This window comes from Tenrec ecaudatus, chromosome 11 (assembly GCF_050624435.1).
Source record: "Tenrec ecaudatus isolate mTenEca1 chromosome 11, mTenEca1.hap1, whole genome shotgun sequence".
Lineage (NCBI taxonomy): Eukaryota > Metazoa > Chordata > Mammalia > Afrosoricida > Tenrecidae > Tenrec > Tenrec ecaudatus.
The window spans coordinates 71,722,392-71,741,736 of NC_134540.1; the positions used below are offsets into that span (position 1 = coordinate 71,722,392).

The 19,345-nt window shown below is 45.8% G+C and overlaps 1 protein-coding gene across 1 annotated transcript in view; it reads left to right on the forward strand.

Moving 5' to 3' along the window:
• VWA3B (von Willebrand factor A domain containing 3B) overlaps positions 1–19,345 on the forward strand; it is a 245,586-nt gene that overhangs the window by 176,188 nt on the left and 50,053 nt on the right. Inside the window, exons 19-21 of the mRNA XM_075562679.1 lie at positions 3,395–3,513; positions 9,830–9,880; positions 12,119–12,302. Of these exons, the coding sequence (XP_075418794.1) occupies positions 3,395–3,513; positions 9,830–9,880; positions 12,119–12,302 (354 nt within the window). The remainder of the gene's footprint in view (positions 1–3,394; positions 3,514–9,829; positions 9,881–12,118; positions 12,303–19,345) is intronic.

Genomic DNA, 19,345 nt, shown 5'->3' on the forward strand with positions numbered 1-19,345 from the left:
TACCGTCTCTGTGAGGGAGGACCAGCTCAATAAAACCTAGCAGCAACAAGAATTTTTAAATTCTACACATCAAAAAATAAATAAAATTAAAATACAGATTCGGAAAAATATTTGTAATAAATGTGTCAAAGGGCTGATGGTCCTTCTATTTAAATCTCTCCTGCGCTCTCTCTCTCTCTCTCTCTCTCTCTCTCTCTCTCTCTCTCTCTCTCTCTCACACACACACACACACACACACACACACACACACACACACATTTGGAATATCGAAAGGAATTCTCTCTCACACACACGTTGGGATAAAGGAAGGAATTATCCATAGTACTTTTACTTTGCTGCCCAATTATTAGTCACACGTATTAACCAGCCAACACTTAAACATATTAAACAAAGCCATTTCTTCTAAATATTTAACGAGTACTTAAATTACTACCTGATCAAGATTTGTGAATTTAATCAATTAAATTTCCCCAACTATTTAAACATTGATTTTGAATGTAAGCAAATGCTTTTTGATAATAAAACTCCAAGTTGACTATATTTGGTCCTGGAGGTAGAAATGGGTTCTGGTGGTGAAAGTGTGAGTGATCTGCCACCTGTGTGTATGTGTGTGTGTGTGTGTGTGTGTGTGTGTGTGTGTGTGTGTGATAGAACCAGAAGACACTTCTTAAAATGCATTAAGTTCACACTTCTCTCATATACCTTGTTCCCTTTTTAGATTTTGTTCTTGTAAAATATGGTTTCATTGACCATGAACCATTCTTTGTTTGACAGGTATAAGAATCTCTTATAAATTGACAAGGAAAATGGTCAAAGGATAGGTCATCTCAAATGAAAATCAAATGTAAAATAAATACATGATAAAAATGTTTAACTCAACTAGTAACTTACACATAAGTAACAGTGAAACTTTTTTAATGAAATTTTTCACTCTTATAAATATCTAGAGACTTACAATGAATGATTATTATCAATTCCAACTGGGGTGTCCTAAAGCAGAGTAGTACTGTCACTTGGGGTGATTGTAAAAATAATTAGATTGAGGGCAAAGCAATGACATCCCTGGAGACACCAAAATTAGACTTTGGGGTCAGTGTGTGGCAGCCCAGCAGACTCGACCAGAAAACGCTCCTAAAGGTCAACAAACAGACATGGAACTATTTATAGGCTTTTTGCTTTTTTTGGTAGTTTTTTGTTGTTGTTGTTGTTTTTTGTTTTGTTTTGCTATACCTTGTTTTTGTGCTTATTAATGTCTCTGCATATCTATCTAGATAAGATAGGCGAGGCTAACAGTCCAGAAGAGAAAACAATGGGACCAATGGTTCCAGGAGTACATGGGAGAAGGGGAGGCTAGGGAAAGGAAGTAGGTGTTAACAAACCCAGGGAAAAGAGAACAAGTGATCTAAAATTGATGGCAAGGAGGGTATAGGATGCCTGGTAGGGCTTGATCAAGGGCAAAACCTGAATGACGGTCGAACGTGATAGTGAGACAAGAGGAAAGTAAAAGGAAATAGTGGAAAAAACTAGTAGGCAAAGGGCATTTACAGATTCTAAACACAGGCATGTAAATGTATATATATATGTATATATATAACAATAGGGAAATAGATATATTTGCATATATTTATATGTTACGTATCAAGGTAGTAGACAGACATTGGGACTCTGCTCAAGCACTCTCTCAATGCAAGAATACCTTGTTCTGCTAATCTGGCATTCCATGCTGCTCAGCTTCGTGATACAATCGCTGAAGACAAAATGGGTGCATAGTAAATGTGGTGAAGAAAGCTGATGCTGTCCAGCTATCAAAATATATAGCAGATGAGCCATTCAGGGCACAATATAGCACTGATGAAACATACAACTTTCCTCTAGTTCTTTAATGCTTCCTCCCCACACACACACTATCATGACTTCAATTCTATCTTACAAAGCTGCCTAGACCAGACCATGTACACCGCTTCAGATAAGAGCCCGCAACACAGGGAATCCAGGACAGATAAAACCCTTAGGACCAAAAGAGAATAAAGATACCAGGAGGGTAAGGAGAAGGTGAAGGGGAGAAAGGTGGAACCGATCACAAGGATCAACATAGTACCACCTCCCAGGGGAGACAAACAACAGAAAAGTGGGTGACGGGAGACAACGGATGATGTAAGATATGAAAATAATAATTTATAATTTACAAGGGTTAATGAGGTAGAGAGGAGGGCAGGAAAAAATGAGAACTGATATCAAGGCCTCAAGTAGGAAAAAACTGTTTTGAAAACGCTGATGACAACATATGTACAAATGTGCTTGATACAATAGATGGATGGATGGATTGTGCTAAGAGTTGTAAGATTCCCCCAATACAATTATTTAATAAAAAAGGGGGGGGGGAGTAAAAAATGATATAGCATCTGGAATCTTAAAGGCTTGAAGATAAACAAGCGGCCATCTAGCTGATAAGCAACAAAGCCCACATGGAAGAAGCACACCAGCCTGTGTGATAACAAGGTGTCGATGGGATCAAGTATTAGGCATCAAAGACCTAGAACAAAAAAATCATATCATTGTGAATGAGGGGGAGTGCAGAGTGGAGACCCAAAGCCCATCTGTAGACAATTGAACAACCCCTTACAGAAGAGTCACAAGGAGGAGATGAGCCAGTCAGAGTGCAGTGTAGCACCAATGAACACACAATTTTCCTCTATTTCTTTAATGCTTCCTTCCCCTCCTCCCCCACCCTACTATCATGACCCCAATTCTACCTTAAAAATCCAGCTAGACCAGAGGATGTACACTGGTACAGATAAAAGCTGGAAACACAGGGAATCCAGGACAGATGATCCCTTCAGGATCAGTGCTGAGAGTAGCCATACCAGGAGGGTACGGAGAAGATGTGGAGAGAAAGGGGGAATTGATGACAAGGATCTACATATAACCCCCTCCCTGGGGGACAGACAACTGAAAAGTGGGTGAAGGGAAACACTGGTCAGTGTAAGACATGAAAAAATAATAATTTATAAACTATCAAGGGTTCATGAAGGAAGGAGGGAAGGAAGGTGTGGGAGGGAGGGAAAAAATGAGGTGCTGATACCAAGCACTCAAGTAGAAAGCAAATGTTTTGAAAAGGGTGATGGCAACATATGTACAAATGTGCTCGACCCAGTGGATGGATGGATGGATTGTGATAAAAGCTGTGTAAACCCCTAATAAAATGATTTTTAAGAAAAATTATATTAGATGTAAAGGAAGAGGAATAGTATCTCTGATTCTTGTCTTCAAGATTTTCTCATTTCTTTACGGGCAGAATGCATTGTACGTACTGCGCAGCCCCTTGGTGCAGAGACATCGTGAAAGGCGCCTGTCAGCTTCTCCAGTGACCCTCTCCTTTGGTCTTGATGTGCAGGTGTTCCCGCTGGCACATGTGTGCAACAACACAAACAAGATGACATTGATTAACCCCCAAGGAGTGAAGCTCAACATCTACAAGCAGAAAGTCGAACAAGCCATTAAGTCCTATGAAAAGTGAGTACTATTCCTGGCTGGTCTTTAATGGGTTGGGGCCTTGTTTGCTGACTTTCTCTTAGTTGAGCCTGGACTTTTCATCTATAGCAGCTACCTGGGGGTGGGAGGTGGGGAATATGTATATATACATACATACATACATACATATGTATATATATGTGTGTATATATATATATATATATTCCCTAAGCCATCTCAACAGCAGCAGTAGTAGATTGACAACAAACTTTTAGACAAACTACCTCCATTTCCAAAACCCACAGAAAACTCAGGAGATCTTCCAGGTCTTTCTTTTAGCGGAATGATCTGATGGGTCCACCCTTCAACATCCTGTAAAGTGGCGGAGAAAACTCTAGGACAGTGGTTCTCCACCTTCCTAATGCCGCGACCCTTTCATACAGTTCCTCACGTTGTGGTGACCCCCAACCATAAAGTTATTTTCGTTGCTACTTCATCACTGTCAGTTTGCTACTGTTATGAATAGGGTGACCCCTGTGAAAGGGTCATTCGACCCCCAAAAGGGTGGTGAGCCACAGGTTGAGATCCACTGCTCTAGGAAATGATGAAACAGTGAAGATCTGTGTGTGTTGCTATTTTTGAAAATTATTTCAAGGTCAAGAAGATCATCAAATTCACTGCGATGAAATTCATGCTCTTAAGTAGTCAGTGTGTCAGGGCCAACTACAGGAGACTTCTTTTTACAAGGACGTCTTCACTCTTGCCGGGAATTCTAATCACCTCTCCTTCCTACCCCAGCACATAATTAATTGTTGGTGCAGTACTTAAACTTCAAGCAGGCCCAGCTTCTTCAGGCAAGCCCGTTCTTGGCTCTGAAAGGTTGAATAAACTGTAAACGGCACATGGAAGTCAGGTGGCCCAGGCAGGCATTTACCGGCCATTTGGTTTTAAATGTGCCTGCGAGTGTTCAGAAGTTTAAGGCCTTTCTCCACGGGGCCGGTCACCAAACTTAAACCAAACTCACTGCCATCAAGTCAATGCTGACTCGCAGAGAACCCGCTGTGGGTTTCTGAGGCTTTTAACTGCTTACAGGAGTAGAAATCCCAGTTTTTCTCCAGCAGAACTGCTAATGGTTTTGAACTGCTGACCCTGCAGTTCGAAGCTCAATGAGTTAATCACGACACCACCAGGGGTCCTGACCTAGGGTCCAGTCAGAGATATCTTCAAATCTCCCCAAACCTGAGCCTCTGACATTGCCCCCACCTGAGAGCTGATGCGATCTCACATGAGCTCCTTCAGCTGCCTCCACCTACTGACTTTACACCTCTCTCACAAGGCTGTTGTGAGGATTACTTTAATTTTATATCAAGAGCAATTAATTTAATTACTTCCCCCTTTCATTCTCTAAAGTCTGCCGACCCTAAAATAAATGCATGGAGTGTCATCGTCACATGGCTCGCTCTGCACCCTGGCTCGCCCTTTCCCTAGGGTTTTAAGAGCAGGGCACTGTCCCATGCCCCGCCCCAGAGTTCCCCAGGCAGGAAAGAGCTCTTCAGTAGCAAAACCAGAAAACAGACAAAGGAAGTGATCTGCTCCATTTCTCACTAATAATAATAATAACAAAGGACCTGGAGACACCTTTTAGCACCCCTTCGGAAGACTGGTGAAGAGCCACGCATCTGAACGACGGTGCTGGCAGAGGATTGGGAGGACCACGGACCGCAAGAACAGACACGCCTGACTTCAAAGTGCCGCTAGAACGGCCCTGAGGATCAGGGAGGCGGGACTTCATCTCGTGTGCTTTGGACATGCTTGCAGGGGGGGCCCAGTCCCTGGAGAAGGGCCTTGTGCTTGGTTTAGTAGAAGATGGGGAGGAAGAGGAGGACTACCCATGAGCTGGATGGGCACAGGGGCTGCGCCAAGGGGCTCAAGCAGACAACGGCTGTGAGGAGGGTGCCGGACTGGGCAGTGTTTGGTTCTCTTGCACATGGGGTCACTGTGAGTCACAGCCAACCCAATGGCATGGACCAGCAACAGTCAAGAAAGGTTGTCACCAGAATCTCATTATCTAAAAGGTTAATATTTAATGGCATTCAATCAATCAATCATATAGGATGTTGATAAACTCCATAAAACTTAATATTAACTTATGTTTCCGCATAAGTCATTTACTTGCATTTTTAAATTCTATTAATATTATCCAGGACAATAACTTTCTGGTGTGCAGCATTGAACAGTATATTTTTTAAAGTTTTGTATCTCTATCAATTTCCTTTTTCTCCTGACTCCACCTGTGTAAAGATATGCAGAATGTGCAAAATAATCGATGACCCTTAGGCATACTCATCTATGGTATTGCCTATGAAAAGCAAGCCAGCCGAAGCACTAACTCCAACCAAATGGATAGGGCTAACTAACCAGGCCAACGAGGAATTCACAGACACTGGGTCAGCGTCACGACATCAACTATCGGGTCACACTTAGTACCCATGTGTGTAGTAGATCCTTCTGTTTCATACCTGAAGAACTGAGGCAGCAGTTTTGACTTTGGGTGTCTGAACGTCAGCTTTGCGCCAGTACAGCTTATTTTGATTGCAAGTCCAAGGCCAAGGTCAGAGGCCTCGGGTCCACAGGGAAGCATCTGGGACCATTCTGGGAGTTCTCTACCAGGCTCTCCAATCTGCAGGGGTTGCTGCTCAGACTTCCGAGGGCCGGTGAGTCACGACCTGCTTCGAGAGCAGTCGATCATCGGCACAAGTAAACTTGAGAACTAGAAATAAAGAAACCAGTGAATGTAACCCCTGAGCCAAATGTCTCTGCCCTTAAACAAATGAAAGAATCCCAGTGGCACCATGGGTTAAGCATTAGGCTGCTGATCCCAGGCCCCAGGGGTTAGCCACCGCCACCCCGAGGGAGAAAGATGAGGCTGTCTGCTGCCGCCCAGACCCGCAGTGTCCGAGACCCTGAGGAGCGGCTCCACCCTGGCCTGTGTGAGGGCGCTCTCGGGCGGAGTCAGCTCAATGGTAATGGTTGTTCGGAAGATTCTTGGATTAATCAGCTGACCTCCTGGGAGAGGCCCTCAGGGCCATGCCTACCTCCATATGCTGAGCCGCTTGCCTGTGGCCACCTCCCCAGTTGGCGGGCCCGGCTCGGGCTGCGTTTCTGTCCACTCCCAGGGTTTCCCGTGCGCTTTGAAATAGTTTAACCAAGAGGGGAAGCAGGAGAATGGCAAAAGTTATGAAAATAGTCCTTTCAGTTAGAATTAGAGACATGTGGTGAGTACTTGAGGAACCCTGGTGGCACTGCCAGTTAAGCAAGAGACTGCTCAATGCCAGGTCAGCTAGCTGTTCAAAGTCACCATCGCTCCACAGGAGAGAGATGCGGCTGTCTGTTCCTGTAAAGAGGTATCGGAAGCCCCAACGACGGGTCTCTAGGAGTCGGAATTGATATGATGGGTGTGTGTGTATGTGTGCGTGTGTGTGTGCGTGTGTGTATGTGTGTTAGAGATAGACAGACAGACTAATTGGACCCACATCTGCCAGCAGTTTCTCAGAGGGTCTAAACCTCAGTCTTCTTCAGAACCTGGATGGAATGAATGTTGAATTCGTCCCGATCACTTGATCCATCCACATCTCCTTTCATTCTGCCAACCCCACGGGTGGGGGTGTCACCCTGCTTGATGGATGAGCACAGGAGGGTGTGTCAGGTAGTGTAACTTTAGATCACACAGCAACCAAGTGGGCATGTTGAGATGCACGCTGTGGATCTTTTTTGTTTCTTTTAATCATTCTAGGGGGGCTCTTCCAGCTCTTATCACATTCCATACATCCATTGTAGCTATGTTGGTATCATCATTTTCTAAACATTTACTTTCTGTTTGAGCCCTTGGTGTCAGATCCATTATGGATCCTTTAAAACTGTCTTAGAAGGCTTGGAGCTTATGACATGAATCACATCATGAAAGAAACCCAAAATTTCCAGTGAAACAGAAGCACGTCAGCGCTCTACCTCCTTCCCCTTGCCGCTGGCAGATACCAGTCTGTGTGCGGTGCCCACACCACTGGCTCACCGAGTCCCCATGGCAACGTTAGCAGAGGGCCTGTCACTATCCTCGTCTTTTGGCCCTGAGCCTAAGTCTCCCTGTTAGTAGGAGGTGTAGTGACTTGAGCTTAAGGATTGAGTCTGAGCCACCTTCCCATCATCCCTGGAATGTGCTCCCAGAGCCTGGCTGCCCCGATGGAAATCCAGTAGTGAAGGGCCTGCTTCCAGCTCCTTTGATTGGAGCAGCATCTTCTATGGGGAATCGCATGGTCCCTGAATCCACCTGCTGTGCCCTTCCCTCGCCTGATTCGGGCGGTGCCTCTGAAAGAAGCATCAGAGACTAGCCGATGTGGAGAGGGGCTGCGACTGGCCGTCAGACGTGCTGGCTCCAGCCTTCTTTCTTCCCCTTGGGCCGACACCCTTTCTCTGAAAACACTCCGCACGGCCAGTGAGCTGCGGGGAGAGACAGTCACTTCATTTATCTGCACCTCATTTGGGCACCTTATCTGAGCAGCCTCCTGTGGAGGATACAGGAGTCTCCTTGGTTGAGCTCTAACATGTCTTGATCCTATTGTTTAATCGCTCTGTTAACATCGTTTGCTCTGAGAGACCTGTGCAGAACACAAGGCAAGCTAAGGGTTAGGTTTTTCTTCAGAAGAAAATGGTAGTCGCTTAGATACTTCACCCAAAACAGCCAAATCAGCGGTGGTCAAGTCAGTTCCAACTTCTGGCACCCCGGTGTGTAGGCTATAACTGTCTTCTATAGGGTCTTCAGTGGCTATGGCCTTTCCTATACAGAGATCTCTGTCTTTATTTTGAACCATCAACCTTTCAGGTAGCAACCAAGCTCATCACATCTGCACCACTTTGGGACGTCTTAGAAACAGCCAAAGGGGGAAAAAAAACACACCAAACCCTCTGCCCTGTAGTTAATGCTGACTTACAGTGACCTTCCTGTGGGTTTCCAAGACTGTAAACATTTATGGGAGTAGAAAGCGTGGTCATTCTCCTGCGGAGCTACTGGTGGTTTCGAACTACTGACCACATGGGTCACAGCCCAATGCATAACCACTATGCCACCAGGGATCCTTTACAAATAGATATACAGATGTAATGAGGTCCAAATAGTTTGTTTACTGCCTTTACTCAGTCTAGGCTTTCTGACTAAGCTGGGTCCCCTTTTAATATTTAACAAATTAGCCCAATACCATCTGTAGTGCAGCGATATATAATTAATTAATTATTTTGAATGAAAAGATCATTTTATTGGTTACAGCTCTTATAACAGTTGTATCGAGCATATCTATACATCTGTTGCCATCAATATTTTCTAAGTATTTACTTTCTACTTGAGCTCTTGGTATCAGCTTGATATTTCTCACTGTAGCTCTTCCATAGGAGGGGAACATGAGTCAGAATGGACTAGATGTCAGTGAGTGAGATCCATCTCTCTGCAAGCCCCAATAAATATTTGGATGGGACTATGCCAATCCAGTGTGTGTTACATTAATAAAGGGGACTGGTCAGTGTCAGTTGCCACTCCTCTGGCTATAAGGCTGAGCCAGCCATCTCAGTAGGAGGACAGAGAAGTCTCGGGACCATTGGCAGAAAAGCCAGCAGGGGGCACGTTCAAGACCTCTCTCTGCAGTGGCAGGGACTAGAGACTGAGAGACTTAGTCAGAGACTAAGAGAACAAGGCAAGGAGGCCACCAGCTCGACCGGAAGAGCAGCGCTAAGACGCTGAGCCATGACACACACAGGGAGAGCAGCGAGCTGGCTCCCTGGGCCGGGGAGACACAAGCCAAGGGGCCACCTGGCTGAGAGCCTGAGACTAAAGAGAAAGACTTAGCTGCTAGCTAAGGAGAGGCAGACGGAGCCATGACTCGATCCTCACTGTTCGCTGATCCTAACTTGTGGTCGTCTGTTGACTTCCCCAGTAAACGCCCATAACTGGGAGTTCGATCTGTGAATTCTCCGGCCATCGCAGACTTCTCGAACCCAGTGCGCCAGGAGAGTGCTGTGGGAGGAATGGCTGGGGTTGGACTGGGTTAACAAGGACCCAGAGTGGGGCATACATAGTTGACCTCTGTCTCCTGGCAACAGGGGAGCCAAAGGAGGTCAGATGTGGCACCTCTGCTCGCTTGGTGGTGACGCTGAGGGAGGCAGACACTGACTCTTACCCCAGCTCTGGAAAGAAACACCTGGGTGGCCTGGCGATGGGGCGCTTTGCCGGGGCGCCCTGTCAGAGCCCCTCTGAGTCTTTTGCAATGAAATGCAGTGCTGCTACTAAATCCCCGCTGTTGGTTTCTCTTAACAGGCGGTTGAACAGAATTGTTTGGCAAGCGTTATCTGAGGAGGAAAGAGAAAAGTAAGTCACCTCAGCCCTCCTCGTGTGCGAAGGCCACGTTTGAACTGACTCGTCCTTTGCCTGTCCAGCCACAGAACTGACTGGTTCTCCTGGTCCCCCTCCTCTGAGGCCTGCCACTGAGGCCGGAAGGTGCAGGGCTCCCCAGGCAGGGCCTGCCATCGTCCAGCTCCCACCTTCTGAGGGCGTTTCTCTGTGGGCAAAGGCGAGAACACCAGGCCAGATGAGCTCCTCGGGGTCCTGGGAATTGACCTGGAGGAGGAAGGTCGGAGAGGGGAACCCCTTCCGTCAGAGGTAGGGCTGTGCCTAAGGAATTCGGAGGGCAGCGGGATTTGAGTAGGTTTCTCACCACCACCCCCTTTGTCTTCAGGACCTTAGTGAACGCTGCCCCTATCATGTCATCTCATTCCCGCGCATCCTGCGGGAGGGCATCGTCCCCCATGTCAACCGCCCCCTGCACCAGCACAGTCAGGGCAACGGTGTTGGGAGAAGCCCTTCAGAGGCTCCTGAGGCCACTCCAGTCTGCGAATCACAAGGCCACGCCGCTGTTAAGTACCACGTCTGTGACCCACCCCAAGCCTGCCTTGCTTTTCAGCTTATGTTCTTCCGCTTTCCTGAGACTCCAAGGGCGAAGGCCTTCTTCCAACACCGTTTCCAGAGCCGGGGTTTCTGTGTAGGCGTTTGCTTAGACTGCTGACGTACCCTGCACCTGTTGGAACAGAAACTGGGTCCCCGTGGTTTTATCCCCTGGCTTAGTATCCTCTCCCCACTGGATCGTAAACTGTACAAGACAGAGGCTGTAGCTGGTGAGCATCCGCGAGTGGCCAGCGTCTAACACTCTCGGCGAGTTCGGCACAGAGCAGGCATGCGGTAACTGTCTGTTACGCACATCAATAACGCCTTACTCTTGGAAAGGTCAGCCGCAAGCGTTTCCACCAAAGTCCCTCCCTGGGCTGCCATTTGATGCCTTTTACATGTTCTTACAATTGATTTCCCATATCTGTTTTTCCTTTTGAAAAAATTCTGTTTGGTTATACTTTGCCACCTTCTAAACAATGATTTTTAACTGTATTGAAATGTTTATAAATTGGGAAAGGATTGAATTTTGTTTGTAAACTCTAAGATTCACTTAGAGAATAAATTACTAGAAGGCTCGCTCGCTACTCATTGGAGGGGTAAGCTTTGAAACCTTAGCAAAGGGGCCAGAACATTCACTTTCCAAGCCCCCATCGTCCAGTGGAAAGCCCCATTGGAGCTGAGCACACAGCTTTCACATTAGGAGAATGTTGAGCATGGGTGAGAGTTTGCGAAGCCTTCTGTATTTCCCGGAACATTTTCTCTCTGCAGCACTATCCAGCAGCTTGACAGAAGACCCATTTCCCACTCTGAGTAAACTCAAGACATATCCTAGGGATCTTAGTTTAAATTTCCAATAAGAAAATTTCCCTGTCTTCTGGAGGAGCATTGTTTGTGGATTATTCTTCCAACATTCAACATCTAGAGGAAGTAAATGATGTTGTCAGCAATATGAGAATGATGATTATGAAATGTTCTCTCTCCTTCACAGACACACACACACACACACACACACACACACACACACAAAGCAACTGGACTGGCAATTGAATCCCGAGTCCTGGACCACGGACCCACACAGTGACTGCCAGAAGCCTGGTCATCAGCTCTTGGAAGTTTGGTTTCTGCTCCTTAAGCACCAAAATAGTGAAACCATACAGTTGAGCTCCATTTAGGCTTGTGAGGAAGAAAGGAGGTCAAAATACCTCCACCAAAATACCCAGAAAAACACTGACTGCCCTAACGCACGTTGCTTTTTGTTCTGTTTCTTGCTCTCTTTTCCAGCATCACTGCTAGGCATCATTGTGTGAAAATTCTTCGAAGCTCATTTCTGTTTCTTTAGATGTTCATGCTGGGGAGAAGAGGAGTGGGTTCTAAATATGCTAGGGGAAGATGAGTTGAAAAGATTCATAAATGCTTCAGATTTTCAGAAAGTCAGTTAATCCAATGAGATCAACTGAGATGAATGGGGTAAATAGCCTACCACAATTCACAGCAAGTTTTATACGTAATTTGTGCAAACTGCCGAAGTCCTGAAGGGCCACTGGACCAGATTGTGACTTATCAGCCAGCCCTTGCTTTCACTGATGTTTCTTAGGGGAGAGCTTACTAAGAATGTATCTTTTCCTGTTATTATCACTTTGTCTCTTGTTTTGGGTGTTTTAGATTAGATGCCAACAAGCCGATGCAGTACTTGGAAAACAAGGCAGCTTTAAATGAGGCCCTAGAACGGCTGAACTGGCCCATTTCGCTGAAAGAGCTGTCATTGCTGGAAGAGGAAATCTTGGTTGGGAAAATGTACATCCAGCAGGCCATGGAACTCCAGGAAGCTACCAAGAAGGAAAATGATGTGAGCAGGGCCCTGAGGGGTACGGGGGTCTGGGGGGGGGCGTGGCAGGGAGCTATCTCTATCTCTAAGAACAACCCCCAGCCTGACTCTATGTTGGCCTCAAGGATCCCTGCTGGCGTCGTGGGTGAGGTACTGAGCTGCTAACCCACGACGGGGACTTGAACCCACCTGCAACTCCGCGGGACAAAGCGGGGGTTTGTCTGCTTCCATAAAGATCTAAAGTCTTAGGAACCCAAAGCAGTAGTTCTACCCTGTTCTAGAGACTTGCTAGGAGGTGGCACAGACTCAGGGACCACGAGTGGGGTTTTTGTTCTGTGTTTGCTTTCCCTGCCTCTACACCTTGATTGACGAGGGAGTTTGAGTCAATCCAGGTAGGGTTGCAGGACTTTGTTCATCAAAAGGATGTGCCGTTGGATTTGACTGTAACTGTGGTTTCGACCGCTTATGAAGGGAAAGCAGAAGTCAACAGACAGATACGATTGGGATGAGAAGCCTGGGTTTGGGTACGAGGCTGGCCTGGTCTCCATCCATTACCCAGTCTCTTCAAACTTTGGTTTTCTTATCTGTGAAATAGAAGTGCTCATGGTATCTGCCTCTGGGAGTCGTTGTGAGGATAAAATCAACACTTAAGTACCCCCCCAAAAAAAAAGTAGTTAATGGTGAATGCCTCTCATAAATGTTAGCAATTATTTTTATGATTCATACAACCCTTTTTAAAAGAAAGGTAATTTACAATCTGACCCTCATATTATTACTGCTTCATTTACTTTTAGTTTTTTTTCGCCCCAAGTAAACGTGCTTTATGTAGAGACAGTCAGAGTGCCCACAGCATTTTATAGTTTTTTTCTTTTTAACTTAATTCTTTCATGATCAAATTATTTTCTGCTTTGGATTTTTTGTTGCTACCATGTGTTTTCAGTAATGCAAGACTTGCTGATATCAAGGGTTTTTCAAGGTAAAATGAATTTTTATACAATTATGTGGGACACAGAAGTTCCCAGTGGATTCTGGTACTAGGATTCACCAATCCTAGTTGGGGAAACAGAGGTGAGCTCCGTTTCTTCAGAATCATGCAGTTACACGGGTCCCCACCAGGCAGTGCTAACATGTTCTACAACTGGGTAGCATATTCCCAAGAAACCTAAGAGGTTGAAAATATTGTTGGTCACAAAGGGGTTGTGTTCCATAAACTTATTTTGTGTTTTTACTGACTCTTCCCACTGATATTTTTTGGTAGTTACAAAATATTCCATGGGGTTTGCGTCCTGTTTGTTTGTTTGTTTCACTCTTCATTAAATGTTGACTGTTTGGGTTATTTCCAGTTTTCTGCTCTTCCACATTATGTTTTAATTATTACTCCTGTGGTACGTATAGTTGAATTACTTTGGTGGGATAAATTCTTAAAGGTGGAATTCCTATCTCAAAGAGTGTGAGCATTGCAGGGTGTTAGATGCGGTGTCCAGTACCCCACCACCTTGTCTGACAGAAGTGCTGCATAGCCCTGGGAGAGCTCATCCAACATCTTACTGACTTCTAGAGAATTCCAGTTATTTACTGAGAATCTCAAAATAGTCCCCAAAACCCAACTTTGGGAATTCACCTTTTGTTTTTCATTTCAACCTTTGTCAAATGAGACTAGCTTTGCCTTGTTTAATATTTGTATTTGCTGTTATGCTGGATTCTCATGTTTTGTTTCACAAGATTTACGCCCACCCCCCATGGGAATCTCATTTTTTTCTTCAATGTAGAAAGCGGTGCCTCTGATGTAGTGTTTAAATTTTTTCTCACAAAGTATCTTGCATCTGTGAGTTTATTCCATCATAGTGACTTCCTTCAAGAGTGTGGGAAGCGCTGCCTGAATGCTTGTGACTATTCTTAGAGGTCCCAAATGATGGTCTTTCCCATATAGAATTGGGGAGATGCCACTGTCTTACCACAGAATTGACTAGTGTCTGTCCTTTTATCCAGACTTTACTTTAAGTTTAAATTAGAAGTGTTACTAATGGCATGAAACAAAACAAAACCCCGTGATAATTCAGAACAAAGATAGTTTGTTCTGCTGAATTTGTCTGGAATTCCAGCATCAAACACTTACTGTTCTAGGATAGGAACCAACTGTCCTATTTCTTTATTCCCTTTGCTACAACGTGGAAATAAAATTAATTTCCCATAAAGCTAATTTCTCCATCCAACAAAAAATCATTTGTTCCCTCGCTATTACAGATCAGATTTTGTGCTTGGCATGAGCAATCCCAGGCAGTGAGGAACTACCTCATTCATCTTATCTGGCTGTCTCCTTCCGTAGGCGATTAACAGCATATTAGACATAGGAGGGGGGAAGGGGGAGCGTTGCCAGGTGTATTGAAGACATGGACCCAGCCTGGTGGAGGAAACAGGTATTGGAGTAGATTTCCTCCTCCTCCAGGAGAACATCTCTCTGGCTTTATTTGCAGCTGTGTCCTTCAGGACATGATGCACAGTGGGGACTTGGCAAATATGTATTGACTGGATGAAACCCAGATATTTGTCAAAAGTATTGTATAGAATAACAGAAGTACACCCAAAGTAAAACTGGAAACTGGGTGGAAGTGACCGATTCTAACTGGAAGTAGGGAAGGCGTCATTCAGCAGGAGTCATTGTTTGGTCGGGAGGACATATGGTCATTTGTGTGGTATGTGAGAAATGTGTTTCATGAAAGACGTGGTTTGTGCAAAATCAAAAAAGTGGTGAACAACGTGGTTTGTTCAGCAGGGGGTGAGACAGTTAAAGTTTATTGTGCCAACCTGGCCGATAAACACATGTGGGGTTAATTGAAGGGCAGAGGGATAAATGGCTCAATGAGCCTCACCCTTCTAGTTCTCGGATCTCTTGCTTCCTGATGGTTGGACCAGGGTTCAGCTACCTTAGCCAGTTCCCTGCTTCAGCTGGCAAGTCTCACTTCCTGCAAGACATCCCTGAGGAGAAGCCACATGGACCTACCCTGATGCAGCCCTGGGTGCTGGAGCAGCCGTGTGGAGACCCCTGCCAGCTCTGAGATGCTTACACATTCACTGATTCAACTTTCTTCCTGAAGGACCTAGTGTATGCAGACTAGCACTGGGAGCTTGGCAGGAAACAAGACAGCGTCAGGAGCATGCACCAAGGGCCTGCATTCTCTGCTGAGGATTGGGGCTGAGGTCTGTGGGAAATGAACAGTCCTTGAATAGACTTTTCAGCAAATGGGGGCCATTAACAGATTGTAGGGCAACATGTCACTCACCATAGAGGAGAAAGACCAACATTGGGTACAATAATCCGGTTGACTGTGTAGAGAGATGTAGAGTCCTGAAACCAGGCATGAGCTGTGGGGAGGGAAGATATGGAAGAGACGTGACTTGTTGAGAAGGTGACCATGCCAGGTTAGTGAGAAGGCAGGCTTAGGAGTGGCCCCAGAGGCTCTGGCTGGACAGCTGGGTGGATGGAGGAGCTGTGATGTGATGCACATCCGTAGGTCCACCCCTCGAGCAGGTTGATCCTGGCCGGCGCATCTAAACCCCCTGACATCCTTTCAGCCTTTGCAGACCTTTTCTTTTCTTCACAGTGCTTATCACTACCTGATGCTATAGACTCTCTCGTCTGTGCTCTGTCCCCCATTAGAATAGGAGAGGAGACTCCGTCTAGTGTGTTCTTTGTACTTCCCGTGTCTCGGGGAGCCCTTGCCTCCTCGTGTTGTTGTTGTCGTCATTAGGTGCCCTGAGTTGTAGCTTCTGGGTCATCTTTTAACAAATAGCAACCTCAGGCAATGGAGCAGACTGCCCCCCGCGGGGTTCTTAGGCTATTATTTTTATGGGAAACGATTTCCATACACATCACAGGCATCATAAAGATTTGAATGACTAAATTAATGAACAAAGAGGAAGAGGTACTGTAGTCAGAAAAGGCTGCTAAAGAAAAGTAGATGATTCACTATGGGTCCCTTTGGTCCCTCTATGTCCCTAAGGGGTGTCCATAAGGCTTTCAGCTCAGGAAGATGGGGTGAGCCTAATGCTCAGAGCTGGTGGGGTGGTGTCTGATGCAATGGCAGAGTTTTAAGGGTTGTTTGAGGTACCAATAGGGGGAGAAGAGACCATGGAAGGGATCAACATACGACAGGTAGAGAAGTAGGAGACTCCTGGTAGAGTTGGAATCAGAGAGCCCGAGACAAGGTGATTATGAGCCTCATTCTGGAGTTGGACAGATCTGAATTCCAAACTCAGTGCGGCCACTTTCTCCCTGTGTCGAGTTTCCTGGTCTGTAAAACAGTAGTATCAAACTACTTACCTCAACGGAGGTTGGGAGAGACTGTGTGTACCATGCTCAGGGTGGTGTGTAAAGGTGGTTGGGAGAGACTGTACCATGCTCAGGGTGGTGTGTAAAGATGGTTGGCAGACACTGTACCATGCTCAGGGTGGTATGTAAACGTGATTGGTAGAGGCTGTGTACCATGCTCAGGGTGATGTGTAAAGGTGGTTGGGAGAGACTGTGTGTACCATGGTAAGCGTGGTGTGTAGCCCTGAGGGCTGTACAATCACTGCACTCTACACACACACTCTGTCACTGCTACTTCCACTGTTCAACTGACTATTCAGTAGGTTTTAAGTCATACAGAAGGGTGACAGAAAAGAGCCATTTGATCTGACAAGAGGAAGATCATTTGTGACTTTCATAGAATGGTGGGAACAAAAGCCAGTTTGCAGTGGGTGGAGGAGCGGGTCGAAGTCTAGGAAGTGGACATAAGGAAGGACAGACGGTGAGGGTCTTCCAGGGAAGGACAGCAGCAAGAGATGGTGGGAATGTGCAGGGTGAGCTCACCGAGAGCAGGGTTAGTTTGTGGGCTGGCTTTGATAGGCTCGCGGCTAACTCGCCTTGATCAGGCAGGAAGGCCCTCTCATCACTGCTCTGCCCCATGCAGGCTGTGCAGAGCCCCCGCTGCCTGTCCAGAGGGGCTCATATCTGCGCAAGCACTTTTCCCTGGGAGCACCGTGTTCACATCCCTTGGCAGCTTACTCTCTCCTCCTGGTCTGCCGCAATGGAAGCTTATAGGTGGTTTTGCTAAAGCAATACCTCTCTTACCAGGTGCTGTGCATTTTGATACTTGGGACTCCACTATTATCGTGTTCCAATGATTTGACTTCATGACCCATGAGTGGTTCGCCGCTTTTCCCTGTGAAAAAGACGGATCGGGATTAAGGTGAAAGATTGTGAGGCCCTTTGAGGTGCTGGGGTAGGGCATTCCCTCACTTAGGTATAAAGAAAGGTCAGCTTATTTGAAATTCTTTTAGCAAAGGCCCAAGATTTTGATTGTTAATGGTAAATCAGGTAGGAAGAATTGCTGCTCATCAACAAGCCCTCCAAGAGTTTATTGATAGTCTGTGGTCGAACGTGATGAATGTCCATTTAGAATGGAATCCAATGAGAGGCTCACCTGCCTTCACAGGGTAGTCACTGTATTCACTACACGGTGGCCCTCAGTGGCTCTCGATACCCTCCTCTGCAGTGACATTGGCACGCAGCACAGCAGCCCTATCGGTGCCTACGTTTGACACAGATGGGTCAGTGATCCATTGGTAAAGACCAGACATCGAGGAGGCAGTGGCAGCAGATGCCTACTTCTGGCTGGCTTTCCCCCTTGCTGCTGCGGCTCAGGCTTTCATCCATCCTCCTCTGCTGGGTTCAGGATAGGATGGAAAGTAAGAACCACTGTCCATCTCTGCTGACCCGGGGCACATCCCCTTCCTGGCTGTGTATTTCATAATCCCTGACTTTTCATAATCCAAGGACCCCTCCCTGGTGGTGCAGGTTCTTCAGCAACTGAAAAATGGCCTCCTCCAGAGGATTCTGGGAAATCCTGTCTTCTTCCCTGGAGGCAGACACACACACACTCTCTCTCTGTTTCATCTCCCTGCGAGACATTCCTGTTGACAAGCCACATGGAGCTCTGCTGATGGAGCCAGAGCCCTGGAGCTGAAGGAACCACATGGAGACCCACACCAGCACTACGATGCTTCCACCACCACTGAATCCACAAGACTTTCCACCCACTGGCCTGTCATTTTCCTGTAGTTGGCATCATTGCATGGTTTGTGTAAGTCTGAAGAGGAATTTATAGACTGGTATTGGACATATGGGCTAATATCAGACTTATGGACTCAATCTGGACTGGGCTGGGATGTTTTCTTAATATACAATACTCTTTGATATAAAGTTCTCTCTTACACACATGTGAGACTCCCTGGATTTGTTTCTCTAGCCTACCCGGACTGACACAAAGGGAATCCAAGCAATACAACTATTGTTAACTTTATGCACCAACCACAAAAGCTAGGGATAAAGAAATTAATGAATTCTACCAGAAATTGATCAAACATTCAATCAAGATGCATTGATAGTTATGGGTGATTAGAATGCCCACGTTGGGAACAAAAAGAAGCGGTAGTTGGAAAATGTGGACTTGGTAATAGAAATGAAGCTGGCTATCACATGATAGACTTTTATGAAACCTCTGACTTGTTCAGAACAAATACCTTTTTCCAACAACATAAAAGGCACCTACACACATGAACTTCCCCAGATGGAATGCGCATAAATCAAATCGACTACATCTGTGGGAAGACACAGTGGAGCAGCTCAAGGTCAACTGCCCAACAGACCATCAATTGATCATATGTAAGTTCAGGATAAAGCTGAAGAATATTAAAACAAATCCATAAGAGTCAAAATATGACCTTGAGTCTATCCCACCTGAATTTCCAGAGCATCTCAAGAACAGATTTAATGCACTGAACGAACACTAATGACAGGAGACCAAATGAGCTCTGGGAAGGACATCAAGGCCATCACTCTTGAAGAAAGCTAAAGGTCACTAAAAAGACAGGAAAAAAGAAAAGAACAAAGTGGATGTCAGAAGAGACTCAAACTTGTTCTATCTTTTAAAAAAAATCATTTTATTGGGGTTCTTACAGCTCTTATAACATTCCATACATTGACTTTATCAAGCTTATTTGTTCATATATTGCTATCATTT